The sequence below is a fragment of the Mytilus galloprovincialis genome, chromosome 12, assembly GCF_965363235.1.
Source record: "Mytilus galloprovincialis chromosome 12, xbMytGall1.hap1.1, whole genome shotgun sequence".
In the NCBI taxonomy this organism is placed as follows: domain Eukaryota; kingdom Metazoa; phylum Mollusca; class Bivalvia; order Mytilida; family Mytilidae; genus Mytilus; species Mytilus galloprovincialis.
In genome coordinates this window covers 48,868,241-48,890,242 of record NC_134849.1, presented here as the reverse complement: position 1 = coordinate 48,890,242, position 22,002 = coordinate 48,868,241, and the positions used below count along the sequence as shown (strand labels likewise).

At 32.4% G+C, this 22,002-nt stretch overlaps 1 protein-coding gene across 1 annotated transcript in view; it reads right to left on the bottom strand.

Annotated features, from left to right (window-relative positions):
* LOC143055409 (prolyl 4-hydroxylase subunit alpha-1-like) overlaps positions 1-21,650 on the bottom strand; it is an 81,931-nt gene extending 60,281 nt beyond the window's left edge. The window contains exons 1-5 of the mRNA XM_076228541.1: positions 21,483-21,650; positions 19,381-19,718; positions 7,240-7,291; positions 3,781-3,938; positions 1,023-1,187 (exon numbers count right to left, since the gene is read on the bottom strand). Of these exons, the coding sequence (XP_076084656.1) occupies positions 1,023-1,187; positions 3,781-3,938; positions 7,240-7,291; positions 19,381-19,503 (498 nt within the window). The 5' untranslated portion in view covers positions 19,504-19,718; positions 21,483-21,650. The remainder of the gene's footprint in view (positions 1-1,022; positions 1,188-3,780; positions 3,939-7,239; positions 7,292-19,380; positions 19,719-21,482) is intronic.
* Between the last annotated feature and the right edge of the window lie 352 nt (positions 21,651-22,002).

The following is a 22,002-nucleotide window of genomic DNA, read 5'->3' as shown; positions in this document are numbered from 1 at the left end:
CTTAGAATATCTGTATGTTTGTTAAATTAATTATTTTAATATGATGAAAACATTTATTTGTGGTCCTTTTTTTTTTAAATTTTTATTATGTTATTTTTTAAAGGCAAATGCAAAATGTGGTATTATATTATAGTAACTACAGCTGATACATTTTTTTGTAAAATGAACTAACAAATACTAACACATATATATTTACATGATCTATTGCTAACATTAACGAGGCCGAGATAAGGTACCGGTATTCGATGTTTTCATTACTAACAAATGCACAGATTTCAATAAAAAAAATGTAAAATAAGGACAATTTGTATTGAATAGAATAGTATATTTTAATTTCCTAAATTACAGGTATACGGAAGTCGATAAGGGTCATTTGAGAGGAAAAAAATGTATGTCGTAATAACGACATTGTTTTATATAAAAAAAGAAGATGTTATATGATTGCCAATGAGACAGCTCTTCACAGGAGGCCTTATGACACAGAAGTTAATATAGGTCACCATACGGCCTATATTTTTGCTGTATATTAACATAATTTAAAGGAAACAATCGATGATTTTAAATAGGGGTTGTCAAAATAATTTTTTTTTTAATTTAGTTGAAATGCATCCTTCCCAATATATTACAGTTTCACGTTTGGGGAAAACATGCTCAGTAATTGTATCATATGTTTATAACATGCAGATGGCGTTGCTATACTGTTTTTGCATAATGCATCAGATTTAAGTTCCCATTATTTATATATGCCTACAATTTATTAATCCCGCATAGCAAAAAAAAAAGGTCTACTTTGGAAAAGTCATACTGCCGTTTGAAAGGAGAATACGTTGACCATATTTCTATAACTTAGTGACCCTTATGCTGATCATTTATAAGAATTACAGCCCTTGAATGATGATTTTCAACTTGTTTTCCCTTTTTGTCTGACACTATCGGAATAAGAAATTGTATTGTATCAATCTAAGCCAGTTGAAGCGATACAAGCACCTCGAACTCTCTAGTTATATTTAGCTAGCTCTTACCGTTTTAGAGGCTTCTCTCTTTAACAAAATAATTTCGTGTTCATAAATAACGTCATGGAAAACAAATATTTTAGGATCTTTATTCATTTCTTCTGCTTTGGCTTTGAAATAAGGTATCCTTGTGTTGCTATAATAACAATGCAAATGCGATGATTCTTGAGTAGACTGCAAAGAAAATATATGCATTAAACTTCCCATAGCTATTATTTCTTTTTTGTTATGCACTAGACTCGGAATAACAATACAATAGTTGGAGAGTTGTCGCCGTCAATTGGATTTGCTGGAATATCCGTAAATATCTGTTACAGTATTGTTATTCCTTAAATCCTTCGGAGTAGAACGGACTATTTTTCTGCATTGTTAAACCGTGAAATAACAGTTTGTTGTTCGATCACTCATTGCATATTTTTTCTGTATTTCAAATCTTGAATATCAAATATTATGTGGTCATTTTTTTTATAAATTTCCTGTTTACAAAACTTTGAATTTTTCGAAAAACTAAGGATTTTCTTATTCCAGGAATAGATTACCTTAGCCGTCTTTTGCACAACTTTTTGGAATTTTGGATCATCAATGCTCTTCAACTTCGTACTTGTTTGGCTTGATAAATATTTTGATATGAGCGTCACTGATGAGTCCTATGAAGACGAAACGCGCGTTTGGCGTACTTAATTATAATCCTGGTACCTTTGATAACTATTTACACCACTGGGTCGATGTCACTGCTGGTGGACGTTTCGTCCCCGAGGGTATCACCAGCCCAGTAGTCAGCACTTCGGTGTTGACATGAATATCAATTATGTGGTCATTTTTATAAATTTCCTATTTACAAAACTTTGAATTTTTCGAAAAACTAAGGATTTTCTTATTCCAGGAATAGATTACCTTAGTCGTATTTGGCACAACGTTTTGGAATTTTGGATCCTCAATGCTCTTCAACTTCGTATTTGTTTGACTTGATAAATATTTTGATATGAGCGTCACCGATGAGTCTTATTTAGACGAAACGCGCGTCTGGTTTACCTAATTATAATCCTGGTACCTTTGATAACTATTTACACCACTGGTTCGATGCCACTGCTGGTGGACGTTTCGTCCCCGAGGGTATCACCAGCCCAGTAGTCAGCACTTCGGTGTTGACATGAATATCAATTATGTGGTCATTTTTATAAATTTCCTATTTACAAAACTTTGAATTTTTCGAAAAACTAAGGATTTTCTTATTCCAGGAATAGATTACCTTAGCCGTATTTGGCACAACGTTTTGGAATTTTGGATCCTCAATGCTCTTCAACTTCGTATTTGTTTGACTTGATAAATATTTTGATATGAGCGTCACCGATGAGTCTTATTTAGACGAAACGCGCGTCTGGCTTACTAAATTATAACCCTGGTACCTTTGATAACTATTGGATCAGTCATTGTTTTTATTACATTGACCATGAACTTTTAAATGGAAATAATGAAAAAAAAAATATAATGGAATTATATCCTTTTCTGCGCATTCCCAATTCTCTTAACACAACGTCATCGTCAGTGTCTTGACATTATCCATCGTTGAAATCGTCCGTCAATTCCTTATTAGTAATGGTCCTTTGATGACGAATTTTTACAAAATGTTTGCGTATTTCGGATTAATAACGGGACTGTTTCGGAACGGTTTCGTCAAAGACGGTTCGCATTCGGGATGCAATCTCGACTCAATTGGCAAAACAACAGCAATGACAAATCTCTCCAGATCATGCCCATTCCACAGTACACCGTCCAGAAAACACAGAAGATTTTTACGATTTTGATCCGATATAGCAGTATCTGTCACGACATAATCACGATTGTAATCAGATTAGACAAAATCGAATGAATTTCCCGAATGTAACGGGACACACCTAACTGTTGGGAGTACTTTTCCGACATCTTTGATCCGATAGACTGTTACGAATGTATACTACAGCGTTCAGGCAATAAAAGAACATTCTAGACCATTGAGAATAGTAATCTTACTTTTTTACTTTCCGTGTCTTAGCGCTGTTTGATCTCAAACGGGAGTAATAATTGGCACTGTATGAACCCCCCCCCCCCCCATTATTAAACACGATTTGCATAACCACAGTATACACTGGTGTGCGACATAGCCTATTGAGAGCCTCTAGTTTTAGTTTTGTTATTACAAATTACAATGCAAATTTGGATGACATCTCCTATTGCAGAATTTGCATTTAATTTTTCTAATGTTCTACCCTTCATTTTTTTTCACGACAACATACATTAAAAAAATCCATAGCTCATTATTTTTTTTCAGAAAAGATAAATATACAGCAAACAATGACGTGTTTTTTTTTGTTGTTTTTTTTTTACAAAATCATGAAAATTCAATAAAACTGGAATAGTTTTAAAAAATTGCCCAAAAAATTGGACCATTTTTATGTAAAGAAGATATTTCAAATGTTTAACAAAAATAAGCTTCTGTTCATCTTTATACAAAACATGTGTGTATGCCTGTCCACAGGGCAGAGTTTTCGAAGACTCCGAATTCGTTTAGAAAATGTTTAAAATGTCAAACCCAATTATTTGTTAATGTAGTGTACGTATGTGTCTGTCTTATATGATAGTATTAACAAACCAAAGCTTTCAAAATTATAAAGGATTAGAAAAAAATTGCATACTAGTTGCATTTGTTTTTTATCGACGTCGCTTTCAATGTCAATAATTATATTAGTCTTTACGACATGATAGCCCTTGTAAAAATTACTTTTCTTACCTTCTTCTGTTTCCCTCTACATAACTGTTTTTCATGGTTATCTATTTCGCGTTTGTGGAGCGGCCAATCTCTGACAGATACAACCTCATCTGAATTTTCTACGTTATCTGTTGACTCCTTTACGTACAGCTGGTAATCCTCCTTAACAGATAACGGTCCTACAACAAACATACAAATAAAGGCAATAGTAGTATACCGGTGTTCAAACTTCATAAATCGGTAGAGAGAAAACAAATCCGGATACAAAATAAAACCTAGGAAGACACATCAACCATATTAGGAAAACAAAGGAACAACAGGAACACTGAACTGTAACAAAAAGAAAAACCAACATACACAGGAACGAACTATCTGATTACAACTGACATATTCTTAACTTGGTACAGAACATTTTAAGTACACAATGGTGGGTTGAATCTGGTTTAATGGCTAGCCAAACCTTCCACTTTATGACAATGTAAAAAAATATATCGCTAAAATGACAACACGTAATATAATACTAATAGTCGACCCAACATGCAAATCCCAGAACAACGAAAAAATTTCCATCAACAAAAAACACCACATGATATAAAAAACAGTGACGCGCTTACGTAACTAGCATGCAATCTAGAACTTTATACAATTATTTTCACAAAACTCGTCTGAATAATTTTATGGCAATGATGTATTGAATACAATTCTAAAATTATTTGGAATAAACGACAAGACATAACAGACTATTCAACCAAAACAATAATAGAAGCATAACAAAAATATATACATGAATGTCGGATGTACAAAATAAGGAGACACTCGGTTTTAACAGTCATGTTCGAGAATATGTCACGTTTTGTACTTAGCAGACAGACGACATACAATTTAAGACGTGATAAAAAGGTCATTAGTTAGTTTAGACACCGACTCATCGTATGGATCAGCCAATTCGTCATGATGTCCATAAAATTTACGGTGTGTCATTTCTAATCTTTCCTCATCGGAACTCTGTTGGAGCAAACTCCTGTATAGGAGGTCAGTAAAGTACGAAAATACACGAGCAAAACGTATAAATTGAGATATGTTAAAATCATACGAAGCATCAGAGGAGAGGGTATGTTACCACAGAGAAATGGGGAATTGATAATTGGGAAGTTGAAATCATCCCGTTTGTCATAGATTTCAGTGTGAAGTCGTCCATCTGTGTCAATATTGAGGACAAGATCAAGGTATGAAGCACTCCTTCTTGTATCAGTAGTATCCTTAATTTCAAGTTCACTTGGTTAAATGAGGAGCAAGTACAGACTGAAATACGGGTTATTCAGTGATATGACATCATCAATATATCTGAAAGTGAGATAAACGAATGTTGCAAGGTGCTTTTGCTTTTTGTCTTTTAGAACTTTTGAATACGAGTACAAAATCAAGTCGACCGGAAGGGTGCAAAATTAGTACCCATTGGTACAAATATATTGTCTATTAAAAAATCGAACATTTTGATAATGTCATCTTCACTGTATTTTCTAATAGCATCAGTGTGGTTCTTCACAAAATAAGAATTATTTTAATCCATAAACAAGAAATTGATATCTATGATTCCCATTTTTATGGTAAAAGCTCTTTGTTGATGTTGAAGTGGATTTTCTCAACTAATCAGAGAGAATCATTTGTGAATGGTACTGATGGGAAATGCATATTCCTATCGAATGAAAGCTAAACTAGTGTAGAATAAATTCTGAAATTTTGTTATAATGAAAATCAAGCGAATTGAAAAGAAAAAAAAGTAAGGGAAGCTTTATCACATTTGTCTTGGCACATAAAAAATAACCAATCGTTTCTCGTCATATTTCTATTCTTATTCTTAATTCTATTTACAAAACAATATCCCGAACATAAAATGCAAGAACCTGTACAAAGAACAATAACTCTTATAAGAACTTACTGACCATGGCATTCTTTATTTTAACAATAGTGCATTATTTTTCAAAATTTTAAAGAGGGTTCTTGTTGTTATCTGTTGTTTCTTCTTCGATGACTTTTGTGACACATCTATGAATATTCTGGATTTTGGAGGAGAAAAGCATTGTCCTACAATGTACTTGTATTTGTAATCTTCTTTATTTACATTTTATGTGTGTTCGAGTACACTTTTATAAGTGATTATGATCAGGGCACCTAACGAAAAGAATTGGTCAATGAATTTAAGAAAGATTTTGTGTAGTAGGTCGTTGTATAATGTTAAAAGAATGAAAAAATCCGTGTTGGCTTTGAAAATTCTAATTATTTATTTTAAAATTCTAATAATTTATTTCAAAATTCTAATAATTTATTTTAAAATTCTATTGAAGATTTGAATTTAGAAAAAAAATTGGTAAAATAGTAAATAGTAAAAAGTAAAATAGTAAAAATAGTAGAATAGTAAAAAGTAGTTGGAGCCTTGCTCGACAGTCAACCAAATGACAATAATTTAAAAAAAAAAAACAACGTATAGTTATGTTCCCACACTCTGAAATTAAGTTCTCATTGAAAATCCTCATATCAATATTCTAGCCAAAATTATGAGTCAAGTGCAAATACAAAATTGCTCAAAGCGATCAAAATTTCGTAAATGCGTACTAAATTATAATCCTGGTATTTTTGATAACAATTGTTTGCCGACAAGCGACCGTAAAGTAAAAAAAAAAAGAAACATTTAGTATTATGTGTTTGTAAAGAATGAGCACAATTTGTAATAATAATGATACAAACATTGAAGTGAAAGTTAAGGCTAAGAACTATATATTGATTATTACTTAAAAGGTTAACATCATAATAAAAGTTGAATGAATATAACCATTTGCAATATTTGGGTCAAAACTCTTTATCTTATTTCAATATATCCCTGCTTGATAACTTGGTGCATTGTTTTTGAATTCCTGGTCGTTAAAATATCAATTTCCGGTATAATGGTTTACTCGTATGCATTACAATATCTGCCCCATAGCTAATAGTAAAAACAAGGAGTCTTTCTTCGCTGCTGTATTTTGTATTAAATGTTGGAGACTGTCATCCAAATGACAAAAAAAAAATAAAAATCGTATAGTTACGTTCCTACACTGTGAACTTAAGTTCTCATTGAAAATGTTTAAATGATTTTGTGCGTGGAAGTCATGGTAAACCTTGCGATCACAGTTAACGCCGTCAGTTTAAATACATCTTACGCCAGACAGTGCAAGAAATGTCTGTACAAGTTAAATATCTGTTTTTCTTATCTATAATTTCTACACAGAAAATATCAGACATATAGATGGAAGATCTCTATGAAATGATACATGTATCGTGGATATTTTGAGATCTTTTATTCTACTGCAAACTAGTGTCAAATGATCTTAACAGTTTTTTGTAAGCATTTGTCATCTTAAGTGAACTTTGATGTGTTAACACAGAAATTACTTAAACAATATTCCATACTTCTATTTAATCATAAAATAGTCTGAATATTACCTTCTTCCTTGAATTCCTCAAGTAACTTGGCAGCATTTCTGGTAAAAGATGCCTGAAATGATATATTCAAAAGGTTTTAATTTTCACCACGAATTACTTAATTGTCATTTCAACAGAAATGCATGAAATCCCAGTACTCATGTGAATATGAGGTTAACAGATGTAAATGGATATTATTCCATTTTGAAGTGATTATTAAAATTGTTTATGTGATATTAACTTTTGATAACTTTTTTTTTATCTTTTTTTACCCCTGCGCACATCAAGGCGACGCGAATAATGTTTTTCTAGCCTTCTAAATATGTCTATACGCAATTTTAAAGACACTTTCGGTAACAACAAGTTGCAAGATATTGAAACCTAACATTACAAAGAAGTTTTCGGAAGTTTGATATTTGTTCTTAGATCGGATTTTGATAGAAATGAAGTGGAATGCTACATTAGGCTATATACCATTATTCCTCCTATTAATTTTTGTTTGATCTTAATCAAGGCAGCTTTAACGTTCATGTCATATTAACGTGTTTCCGTCCTGTTATGCAGGTGTCATACCACCAATTAAAAGTCCCTGTCTGTTCAACCAAATTTTACAATTTTCACAGCTTTCTAAATATTTTACCTTAAGTTTAACTTCATAGAAACTAGGTATATCCTGCATTGTACAGGTGTCATCTTTCTACATGCCAATTTTCAACATACATTCAAAATCATATAAGAAAGAAGAGAGCTCCCGAAAGGAGGTTCTACTAAAAATAACCCCTGGTTTTCTGGAAATCTTAAATTAGTATACCATGGAGCGCATTAATCTTCAATTTTAAATGCAAAGTCCTAGACAGCTAAAATTTGGCTCAAAATGGTCTAAATATATTTTTCTTTCAACAAAAGTTTCATTTCTGCAAATTTGTTGGTTAGTTTAGGTGAACAATGACATCAAATGCACTATTTTTTGTCCGAGTAGGCCTACTTTCACATACGTTCTAAATTTGAGGGAGTAATTGGTGGTATGACACCTATGCATGCAAAATCTTCTACCGGATTTCCATAACAACTAATCCACTATCGTCCTCATCATTTTAATAATTCCACAGTCAAATTGAAACATCAAGCCAATAGGGATATTTTCCTTAAAATTGTTTTATAAAATGAAATCAGTAAAACAAGTAATGCAATCAATTAATATATCAGGAATATTTAAATAAATATATGTAAACTGGTCCGAGTACACAGTTATTGTCCCTTGATTTTTGTTGTCCAGAAATATAGTCCCTAGTGTGGATAGTGTATTACTTGCCAATCTTTTTTATACCACTTCCAAATTTATTTCTTCATGTTTTTTGCCTCAAATAGCAAGCAGGGTGATCAAATTACACTGAGAAACAAAATTGATTCATGAATTTTAAATTAAAGTAGTGATTTGATCCAGCTGAAAAAGGTTAAAAATAAGTATTTCGGAAGCTGTCAAAAGATTCCAAGACCCACTGAACATAAAATTGTCCCAAAACTGTAAAAATATTATTGAGAAAGCGCAGATGGGATTTTTTTATTTCCATTTATATTCTAAAAGAAATGAACTACGAAATAACTGTGTACTCGGACCAACTTATGTAAGTGAACTTCAAATAACAGCATTATTTTTATACAAAAATATATTATCGTTTTCTATAAAAGGGATGTTTCGGTAATGGTATTTATAGAATTGTATGTAAGTGGCACTCTGAACAAACATTAACAAACTTGAAAATCTACGGCATCTAAAATTATATATTGATAACTGTTTCCCAAGTACGTATGGTATTAAAATCAAATAAACTACGGATATTCTCATGACATAAACGCCCTTAATCTGAGCTCACAATGGTGACCTAATTCAGTACAGTGCCAATCGGTCTCACTTGGAGAAAAATACTGCTTGGTCAGTGCTGAACAGTAATTGTAACAAAGATTGCATATGTACGTTTTGTTACTTCAGGATAGAAATCCAAATTTGGAAGAAGTGAATGTAATAAAAGAAGAACATGTTTAGTGGATATGATAAATTGACTATTACGAATCACACTTAAACATTCCGGAAATAAGATACAGAGGTGATGTGAAGTTATTCTGGTACTGTAGGCGTTTGAAGAATACAATGTATTTGTAATAAAAAGCATTGCTTCAAATCTCTTTGTATTCAATTAAAATGTGTCAATAGTTAAAATAAATGTAGCGTCGTGATTTTGTCAGGCTACAAAAATCGAAATTTTCACGATTAACATAATAAGTTACACAGTTTCACTGTTGACAAGCGGATGATGGTAACTGAAGTTACCACGATCCCAATATGGCGGAGGGGAATCCCCGTAAGATCTTTCCCTCCCTCTTAATTTCTTTGTTTTTACATAAATGTGGCTAACATTACTCAGCCGTCGTTTGGTTATTAATATTTTCAATGAGTCTGTATATTAACCTTAAACAGTTGTACGTTACTTAGAAAATAGAAAGGGAAAAAAGTACGTTGATGATGGTAACTGTTCGTGTTATTTTTGAAAGATCGCGGTAACTGATTTCTGGGATGGTGATAACTTGCCAAAAGGTTGTATAAAACGACAAACTAAGTACAATTTATCCGTGATATATGGCCCCTTCACCCTTAAATTAAATTACGTTACGTATTTCATCCTATACTATATAGATAGATCAATTCATTAACCAATCATTTGGAATAAGCTTTCATCCCTTTGTAAAAAAGTTCTTTCTTTGCTATTTGGAGGCTCCCAGATTCAGAAAGAGGGACGAAAGATACCAGAGGGACAGTCAAACTCATAAATCAAAAATAAACTGACAACACCATGGCTAAAAATGAAAAGGACAAACAATAGTAAACATGACACAACATATATAGAAATCTAAAGAATAAACAACACGAACCCCACCAAAAACTAGGGGTGATCTCTGGTGCTCCGGAAGGGTAAGCAGATCCTGCTTCACATGTGGCACCCGTCGTGTTGCTAATGAGATAACAAATCCGGTAAATAGTCTAATTTGATAGGTCACATTTATGAAAGGGAAGGGGATTGAGGTTACAACGTAAGGAACATATCCGATATCATTTGTGAAACGGTTATTTCATAACGGTCAACCAACTCGTGATGGCGTCGGTAAAATTTACGAAGAGATGATTTAAACTTCACCATTTGGAAATCTTGATTTAATAGCTTCCTTGTAAGCAACAACCCTGTATCAAGAAAATCATTATAGGAAATGCAAGCACGGGAATATTGTATCAATTGGGATATATATACACCGTATGCATGTGCTGCTGGAATGTTCCTACTTAGAAATGGAAAGGCCGACTTAACTGTATCTGTTGTATCCTTTATCTCTAGTTCAATGGAATAGATGCGTTCGACATAGTCACCAAATTTTGAATTATTTAGTGAAAGAACATCATATATATAGCGGAAAGTAGAGTTCAAGGATATTGCTAACTTCTTATTTTTCTTCATAAGTTCCTGTATAAAGGCAGCCTAATAATAATAATAAAGAAACAAGTCGGCAAGAAGAAAGTGCACAATTCGTTTTCATTGGAATGCCGATAGTCTGTTGAAAAGACGTCCTCCGAATGTAACAAATATGTTGTCAATCAAGAAATCAAGCATCTTGATAATGTCAGATTCAGAATTTTTTTTTGTTAGAATCAGAGTGATCCTTTACAAAGTAGGATTTATCCCTTCCTAAGACAAGATACTTGTATCTTCGTTGGCCATTCTTTTTTATGAAACAAAGCAATATCAACTCCTTCAATTTGTCTTTTAGTTTGGAATGTGGAATACTTGTTTAAAGTGTAGAAAAGTCAAATGTTTGTACTCTAAAAGATCTTTGGAATTTTTAAATATCTGCATCTGATTCACGCCACCTCTAGAATAGGCAGTTTCACAATAACTGAACAGTTTATTCCTAAGTATGTGTAGTTCTGTTCATTTTCTAAAGTCTGGTTTCCTAAGGATATTTTAATATTTTTATAAAGTCGTAAAACTTTGTTCCAACACCTATACATTTAAGTTTATAAAAAAGTAGGGATGTCAAATGATCTGAAATTTAATACTCGGATACTCGGTCGAGATACTCGGGTACTCGCGAGTACGCGGATGAATCTTAGACGTCTTTTGAAAAGTTTAGTTTTGGGTGAGATGCAGTGTGTTTGTTATTACCTTGCATAAACATAAGACAGACGTACTACAGACATATATTATTCCTCTGTTTTTTGTGTCAATTAAACAATGAATTAACGACAGCCGTTTCTACAAATAACCTATCATAATAGCAATTATTGTTTTTGTGCGTGTTTATGAACCAAATTCGAATAAAATTAAAATAAATATTTGTATATAAAGTCCGACAAAGTAGACAATATATGTATCATCTGTTCCTGAGGAGTTGGTATTTTGTTATGATACGACTTGCCAATTAGTTTGTCAACAACAATAATAGATGTTGCTCAGTCTTACTTCTTACTTTTTCTGTGTTTTTGCTTTTGCACCATCGTTTGTCTGATTTTTATTTTTTTTAGCCACGACGTTGTCAGTTTATTTTCGACTTTTGGGTTTGAATGTCGCTCTTGTACTTTCGACTATCTTTCAATTCATTAATTGTAAATTAAACAATTATAGTTAAGTTTCAAATAAAGAGTAATTAAATTAATTTAAATGCACATCTCATACAAAATTACGTTTACATAGAAGTCGTGATTTAAAAACAAAGGTAAGTTTTACGGCTTGTGATGAGTTTATTATTAATTCTTGAAAGTGTTGATCCATGTACAAACACCATTAAAATGTCTCTAATCAGTTGCGTAGGGTTCAGCGCAGGTCACTTTGATTTTGTTCCTGTTTAGAAATATAATCTGGTCAATAATTTCAGACAAAAGACTGTTCGAATTTAGTAGTGCACATGAAAACATTCCTTCGGAAGGAAAGTACGTTGCTGGTACTACTATAATAATAATAATCGTGATCAACATATTTATGTTCTTAATTGATTCAATTTAGTATTACGAAGGATATTTCAACGGAACTAAAGTGAGTAGAAAAGTGAAGAGAAAATATCTCACATAAGATGTATGTAAGAACAGGCAAACGAATATCCGAGGGCTAAAACTGTACTCGAGTACTCGGCCTTCCGTGCGAGTGCCCGAGTACTCGAGTACTCGTTGCCATCTCTAAAAAAAAAGGTTGAGATTAAAATCTACAAAGCAATGCTTCGAATTATTTTTCACAAATTTTTGAATGAACACCAACATATAGTCTGTTGTGTGACATCCTTTAGTAAAACCAATTTGCTCACTACTAATTAGAACTAGATTTTAAATTTTTTGTCAACCTGTTAGAATTAAATTAAATAACTTGCCTATGTTATCTGCAATGGTTATGTCCCTGTAGTTTGCTGGATCATGTTTAGAGCCAGACTTGTGTAGGGTGATAAAGGTTTGGCCCTTGGCCCATAATGTTGGGTAAATACTTCTTGAAAAGAGTGTTTGTATTAGAGGGATTCAATCGGTTTGGCTATATTTTATCATTTCATTCGAGATCATACTTAATCCACTTGATTTATAATTCTTAAGACCTTTTATTATAACCCACACTATCGGTATAAGGGGCGGATCCATGTTTTTAAAATACAAACTAAAATACACAATTTAAACAACAACAAAAAGTAGGTGCATAATGACATATCATTAAGAATCTGGGAAAGTTTCATGAAACTATAATAAGTGGTTTAGGAGGAGTTGCGGATACAATATGGGTATTCCCTATTTTAAGGCAATGGAAAAGTCCATGTTTTTCTAATAGAAGGAAGTACACCACTAATTCATGGTCCCATTGCTTTCTATGTTAAATTCCTCCGTTTCAAGTAGGCACACCTCTTTTGTTTTAAGTTCAAATAAAGTGACAATCATTGCATTTCAAAGCAACACTTTATGGTGTCTTGTACTGAAAAAATCAACATACCTTTAATTGCATATAAGAAAGAACTGGTTCCCGGAACTTTGGATGTACCAAAACAGGTACTTCAGATCTGACAAACAGACAAAATGTACCCTCTTTTTAAAATTTGGTGCATCTTTTTTAATATTCAAAATTAAAAGTCCGAAAGTGTTCTACAATGATTACCAGTCCTTCAGCTTTCATTTGATACCAAAAATACCTAAATATTCTACACATTTTGAAAGTTACACTCATGCGTAGGAACTATTTTGTGTTAAATATGTACTACTTTCTGGTATGTGCTTTCTGGCCGAGCCTGAATTAGTGGTGTTACACCTATAACAGAACCAAACTTGCTATATTGACTTGAGCATTACTTTATTTCATTCTATGATCTATTTCAAGCAATAAAAAAACTATAAAGCTTTAACTCAAATACTATTTTACTAATTTTAAGCTCAAATTGGACTGGTAGTAACATATGGGTTATTCAAAGAAAACTGCATATGGGTACTACCAATGGCCAATATACTTTTTTTATTCTCAATATCATTGTTTTATTTATTATTTTCTATTAAGAAAGCTATGTGCTTACCAATAGTCATATTTTAATCAGAGGTTCTTCATCAAATAAAAATATATTAGTCCAAACTTAAGACATAAATGTGAAAATTGTCCCCTCTTTTTTCTTTAAATTTGAAAAGGGCTTTTTTTTGTATAAACCATAATTCTGTGGTAAAACATAGATTATTAAGAGCAATATATATATCTCTCAGCTAGATAACTTGCTAAACTGGTTCAAAATTGCCTGTACAGTGAGATTTTAGAATTCTTATATTAGTGTATACCATTTGCCTAGATTGTAAATGGCTACCATATGAAACACAAAAAACTTGAAAAATCATAAGATTATTTTGACCAAGAGCTATTTTGTACCATATACAAGTCATAAAATACATGTTTTATTGATTTCAATCACAAAAAATGCAAAAATAAGAACTTGGAGTCAAGTCTTAACTGCATGCATGTTATATGACCTGTAGCGGGGTTGCTTCCCCTCAGTACAGGTAGAACATATAAAGCCAGTCTTAATCAACTGAGCTAGGGAATCGATTCTTTGGCTCAGTGGGTTAACGCACTGACTGTCACGCAGACGATCGGGGTTCGAATCCCGGTGGTGACGATATGAATTTGTAGAGTAGATACGTGCTCTCCGGTTACATTTGGCGCCCAACTAAAAAATCCACGATGGTTATCTGGAGTATAGCCAGGGTTTGTGTTGTTAAGAGTCATATATGAAGATATGATGACTCTTGTGGTGGGGGAATAGTGTAGCGGGGTTGCTTCCCCTCAGTACAGGTAGAACATATAAAGCCAGTCTTAATCAACTGAGCTAGGGAATCGATTCTTTGGCTCAGTGGGTTAACGCACTGACTGTCACGCAGACGATCGGGGTTCGAATCCCGGTGGTGACGATATGAATTTGTAGAGTAGATACGTGCTCTCCGGTTACAGACCATAAAAGGCTAAAATACTTGTGTATGCCAATTCAAGAGCTTAAATTTCCCATAAACAGGATGTTTCACCAAAAAAAGATGATTAAACATGATTACTAACATCAAATTTGACTTATTTTCATTGAAATATGTACAACTTCTAAAAATTGGATTTCTGATGATTCTCTGTTATAGGAAGTACACCACTGATTCATGGTCCCATTGCTTTCTATGTTAAATTCCTCCGTTTCAAATAGGCACACCTCTTTTGTTTTAAGTTCAAATAAAGTGGCAATCATTGCATTTCAAAACAACACTTTATGGTATCTTGTACTGAAAAAATCAACATACCTTTAATTGCATATAAGAAAGAACTGGTTCCCGGAACTTTGGATGTACCAAAATAGGTACTTCAGATCTGACAAACAGACAAAATGTACCCTCTTTTTAAAATTTGGTGCATTTTTTTTAATATTCAAAATCAAAAGTCCAAAAGTGTTCTACAATGATCACCAGTCCTTCAGCTTTCATTTGATACCAAAAATACCTAATTTAAAATATTCTACATATTTTGAAAGTTACACTCATGCGTAAAACTATTTTGTGTTAAATATGTACTACTTTCTGGTATGTGCTTTCTGGCCGGGCCTGAATTAGTGGTGTTACACCAGAAACCCCAAAAAAATGATTTTGAACAAAAACAAAATAGAAGGTGCAAAATGTCATCATATGACTTATAATCTGAGAGAGTTTCATTTTGTTCTGATAAGTGGTAAAGGAGGAGATGCGGATAAAAAGTTGCAACACTGTTTGTGAAATTGTTGCATTAAAGAAAGTTTCATTTTAATAAACATTTTAATTTGTTTGTCTTATACGCTAGTATTGATCTATACTCCAATATATAGTGGTTTCAATTCAGACGTGTTATTGTGTTTCATTTCATGTTTAGTGATGTTAAACACTGTATGATTGAAAAAAAAACACCTTGTGTATTATAAAAGTTACCATCATCTCCAAACTATTTTGATTGACAGTTATCATCATCCCATCTTGGAGTTACCATCATCAACGCATTTTTAATGTGTTCGATTTTCTCAGTAACGGAAAACTGTTTAAGGTTAATATTTTACAGACTCGTTGCAAATGTTAATAACCAAATGACGGCTGAGTCATTACGGGGATTCCCCTCCGCCATATTGGGATCGTGGTAACTTCAGTTACCATCATCCACTTGTCAACAGTGAGTTTGGTAGTGACCTTAACGATAGATATATATCGGACTGTCACTTTCATATAGGGTCGAAAGTGAGCGAAACTCGAGTTTCATATGCAAATTACTGACCCCAAATAAAACACTGTGTAACAAATTTATTTAATAAGAGGAATTAAGAAGTAGAAAATCTTGATATTCTAATTTTTACAGAACATTAACAATAATTTTCTTTTATTGCAAGTAAGAAAGTCGGCAACTGTAATTTATGTTTACGTCTAAAAACACTTACACATTTCAATTATGCATGTTTACAATGTATATTACTCGAAAACAACACCGTTTGTTACGGAACGTAACTGCATGCATTTTGAAAATAAACCACGCCCACTGGCCGTGTTTTTATTACAAAACACGCCTTTTGAATAAATACTAGATATAAGATAATGTATCATATATTTCGCAAACATAACTTTTAACGGTAGAGACCAATACCTCTTTATACTTCATTTAAAGGAATAGCCACAACCATAACTTAGTTTTTTTCTAAACTCTTTATGTTATTTTAATGCAGTTGGGGTAGGTTTTAACTTGTCAGAGCTGCAATATTAATTTGTTGCATAATTTTTACACCCTTTAACTATGAAAAAATACGACTGTCAAAGGGTAGAATGCTCAAAAACTATTCCAAACAAAACACCATGACCAGTTCAATGATAGAACTCAATGATAGCACTGTCAGAATCTGTTGTAGAGTAGAACCGTTGTAATTTGATAATACCAGCATTCTGGTCGTGATTTGAAACAAGGGTCGTAAGCTGTATTTTCCCCCTGAAATTCATATTTTTCAGAACAATTATCAAATGAAAAAATACGGTCTTTCATATATGTTTTAACTCTGTTCTTCCTCTATGCTTACAGCTTATATTTAACAAACATATTATATAAATAATGCTTTGAGGTAGAAGTGATATACTTTTTTATTAAAGGAGCTAGTTATATATCCTTCTTAGAAAGACAATTATACAGGTCGAAAAGCTCTTTGTAGTGTGAATTACTAGGTGAATATTTGACTTACACATTGACCCAATCACTTTCTGGATTGTTTTATAACCGAACATTATCGTTCTTATGATATGATAAATAACCATAGTATTTGGTTTGCTAATTATTTCAATTTTTACACACTCGTATATCTACAATAGTTCATAGAGTTATATGAAAGAAAAAAATATATATTAATTGGTAATAACATAAAAAAAGAAACAATACTCAATAAATACACATTAACAGTAAAATGTGCATCACAGAATATTTTCTTTGATATGATTTAAAAAATAATAATAAAAAGAGCAAAAATAGATAAATAACCTGGTTTTGTTATGTCCTCAATGCTCTTCGGTTTCGTACTTAAGGTAGATAGGGTGTCTTCCTCCATCTTGGATTTTGAAATACTAGAAAACAAGGTCTAGATCTTTGATGAGATGTGCAAATTTTTATAATAGTAGGTAATTCATGTGTAAGAATTTTCATTTTAATATAGAAAATGCCATGTTTGATCATATTTATGATTGTATTTTACAAAAATAAGAATTCTGTTGTTTGATTAATTTTTTTCCAACTTTGTCAAATAAGGGGAAGCAACTCAAATGCAAGGGCAGATAATCCAGATAGTGTTACTTTTACTATAGAATGTGTTAGGAATTTACCAATTTTTACATGTAGCAAGAAAACGAGTCCGGTGACCCCATTTTTTCTTTTTCTTATCTGAAAGCATAATATTGAAGCTATCTTCTCATATTTTATCTCAAAATTCTATGGTGTGGTTTGCGTTTTATGGCGGAAAAATGGGTTTTCCATGCATAATCTATACAAAATCTTTACAATTTTGAACAACCTGTAGCGTGAAAATAAGTCCGGTGACCCATTCTTTTTATTAATGTTTTTAAACAAGCAGGATATGAACTACATTTTGGCAAATTATTAAAAGATTCTATGGATTATAATTTAGACACCCCATCTACCTTAATTTGGCCTTTTTAGCTTTTTTGATTCGAAAGTTACTTGTTATTCTTTTTCAGACACAATACGCGTCTGGTGTACAAACTTTTAATAGTGATATCTATGATGAGTTTATTCAGGACTAACATAGAGAAGTTGTCATAGGATAAATATATATATAAAGAAGGAAAGCAAGAAATAATAACAAACACATAATTAAAATAAACGAAGACAAAAACATAACATCAGTTACATTATTAAAAATGAAAAAGATATTTCAATGAATAAACAAATTGAATTAAAAAATTAAAAAAAAAATTAATTAAACCAATACATTGAAATAATACATAAAAATCATATTCTTTGCGACAGATAAAAACAACAACTACTGACCTTCAAGGTATACCATATACAATGTACTTGCCAATATACATCACGTATTATGTGAGAACCTTGGATAATACCTACGAGGAATGGCTTTATTCGACTAACGAAAGCTATATTTTCTTAAGCAAAATATACTGACAGTATTTTTTTCGATTTCATAGCACATCTAAACATTTGTATTTTAAGGAATGTATCATTAATTCAAATAGTATCCAACAAGTTTACAGCAACTGTTTACCTTTATGGAACATTTCATTTTCCATTTTGGATGATATTTGTTTTGCTCAAATTTTTGTTTTCCCTGAAATGATTATGTTCTTCTCATATTTTATGATGGTATGATACTTAGCCACTTAAGTGAGGGATTGAGCTTGATATTCATACTATGCAGACATAATCTTTAATTGAGGTCTGTAGATGGCATGTCAGTAACTGCTAGTTGTCCTTTGTTAATTTATGTATCATTGTCATTTTGTTTACTTTTTTTTTGTTACCTATTCTGTATACCTATTCTGACATCGGACCAAGACTTCTTAGAAACTGAGTTTTACTGTGATTATTGCTGCGGTTTTTTTTTTTTACATTGGCTAGATGAGAGTTGAGATATCACAAAACATGTTTAACCGCGCCCCATTTTTGCGCCTGTACTTAGTCATGAGTCTCTTTAAATTTAGTTCATTGATATATTTCGGAGATTAGTATGACGTCAATTATCACTGAACTAGAACTTATTAAATTAGGTCGTTAGTTTTCCCGTTTGAATTGTTTTACATTGTCATTTCGGGGCTTTTTATAGCTTACTATGTGATATGGGTTTTGCTCATTGTTGAAGATCGTACGGTGACCTGTAGTTGTTAATTTCTCTGTCATTTGGTCTCTTGTGGAGTGCTGTCTCATTGGCAATCATGCCACCTCTTCCATTCTCAATTTTATAACACGTGTATGTCTTTTTTTGTCTGCTGGCGTTCGGTCATGGTGTTGCGTAAACTACTACGATTCTCAATTTAAGTTGACCACACCATATTATATATGGATGTATTTATCCAATGCTTTATGAAAGTTTTTTTTATATAATGGTGTTTACCTTATGGTATATTCTTGCTTTGATTTGGATGATGGATATTCGAAATCTGTTGCTATCTTCTGTCAAAGTATTTTGAAAAGAATTCAATATTGAGTCGCACCATTGTATTGTCTCATCCAACATTTCTAATGCTTCAGTCTCGATAAGAATTAATTCCAGCAAATCCCAGGGCAACGCTTCTGTTTTTTCCTCGTGTATTTCGCCAGTGATAAGTTTATCAATATCCAATACGTAAGTCGTTCGGAGACGCAACAAAGATCGAACAGCTCCCTGTAAATCATATTCTATTGGCCAATCGTCACAGTCTTCTTTAAACTTGTTATGAGCAGAAGCGAAATCTAAAAAATACATTTGACTTCAATTTCTTAATGCTTATACGAAAATTGATAAGAAGGGATATGATATGAAGTATGAGTTCCTGACACAAACCTAAAGCAAGGAAACAGCGGTGTTATTGTTGTTCTATCTTTCAAAGTTAAGAGTTAATCCTACAACTTGAAATACAACCATGATAAACATTCAACTCAATAGCAAATACATGTTAGCTTGGAGTCAGAATATTGTGTTCAGATAAGATGATTCGTATTTGACACAACTTATTGGGATTTTGAGTCCACAATTCTCTTCAACTTTGTACTCGTTTGGCTTTCTAACTATTTTGATATGAGCGTCACTGGCGAGTCTTTTGAATACGAAACGCGCGTCTTGCGTATTTAATTATAAGCCTAGTACCTTTGACGACTATTTAACACCACTATGTCGATGCCACTGCAGGTGGACGTTTCGTCCACGCGGGTATCACTAGCCCAGTAGTCGGTGTTGACCTGAATATCAATTATATGGTCATTTTTATAAATTTCCTGTCTACAAAAGTATGAATTTTTCGAAATACTTAGAATTTTCTTATCTCAGGCATAGATTATCTGAACCTTTTTTCTACTAAAGCACACTATGTTCGACATTTGAACATTCTTCAGCTAATTATATAGATATTTCAAAATACAAAATAACTACTATACAAGAGAAACATGAATCAAACATTATATTTTCCGGATGACAGGTTTGAATATTGTTCAATTCAATATCGTTGTAATGCAAGGGACCTTTATACAATTTTTGCTATTTGTATTACACAATAGTAATAGCCTTCATAAACTAAAGATTTAGATACCCAATACATTCGAGGACTTTCAATTTTCTTTTCCATCAAACAAACGCCAACTTATGGTTTTAGTTTTGTAATAACATTATTATGCTATAAATCGATTTTTGAACATTGAACGAACTATAATTTAGACGAAATGTGATATATAAACATCGACATTAAAAGTACTTCTTTGAAGGTTAGAAACAGAAACAAAATTATTTCTATTAGATTCAAACAATATTTTGATCGAGAAAACGATTACGATAGAAAAACTTTCATTTTAGGTATCAGGTACTAACTGTCAATGTTACCAACGAGTAAACGATCACGGCTATGAGCAGATTGATTTACACAATTAAACAGTTAACCTAGTTAAACATCCAAACTTAAAGCATTATCTTATCCTTCGCGTGCAAATAGTTAATTTTGGTTGTATTAAAGTAATATAGTTGCCTTAATCTTGGTTATATGAAATGTTTAACAGCTAGGATTAAAGTTTACTCTCCGAACAAATGCATAATCAACCTGCAACAGATGTTTGAAATATTACGTCATATATAACTTTTGTTAATTTGTTGAATGCCTAAATATAGACATGAACCGTGAATATATAATAAATTCCAACCGCATTGAAATTCCGTAGACCCATGGTCAAAACGTAAAACATACAGCTGTTTTACCAGAAATGAGTTCAGCTAGAGGGTTAAAAACAAATAGCGGAATCTCAAACGATAATCAACTCGAGACTAACGTCGCTCGTTGTTTGTCGATTTCGAATCCTCTACCTCTTATAAATTATTTTGAATTAAAGCAAATCATTCACAAGATGAAAGTTTACTCCTAAGATGTCTGATTGTATGGTAAGTCATAGGAAACATTCCCAGATGTACGCATTAAACCCTAATATATATATAGAAAATATGGTAAAAATGTCCAAATGCAAGCAAAAACATACCTCGTTCCGGATCAGATATCGGACAACAGTCACAAAATACATTTTCTAACACTAGAGGCCACTTATGAAGATATCTGTGTAAAAGATGCAGGATATTTAAAGGATTTTCTTGATAAGATTCATCTCGGCTGCTGACGTTCACAGTATGCTCAAGTTGTTCGTATAATCTGAAAGAAAAGCGAATGTCCATCGTACTAATTTGTTCGTTGTACATGGTTAAAAAGAAAAAAGATTGATTTTCTGTCACATTTCGTAGAGACCTTAGCTGTAAATAACATGTTTGACAGTTGTGGTCACTGTGACGTCATTAACTTACCGCGAGGACAATTGATAATGAAAAATTGATACCAATCTAATTTTACCTGTATCTCTAGAACCAAAAGTGTCGCAGTTAGCATAAGTATGTTAGTGTACATTATAATGCACTTGCATTCCGTGCTTATAAATTGCTCGATTGGATTTCGATATTGTACGATAGAGGACAAAGATATATGGATAGTCAGATTAATGCTTTCAGAAG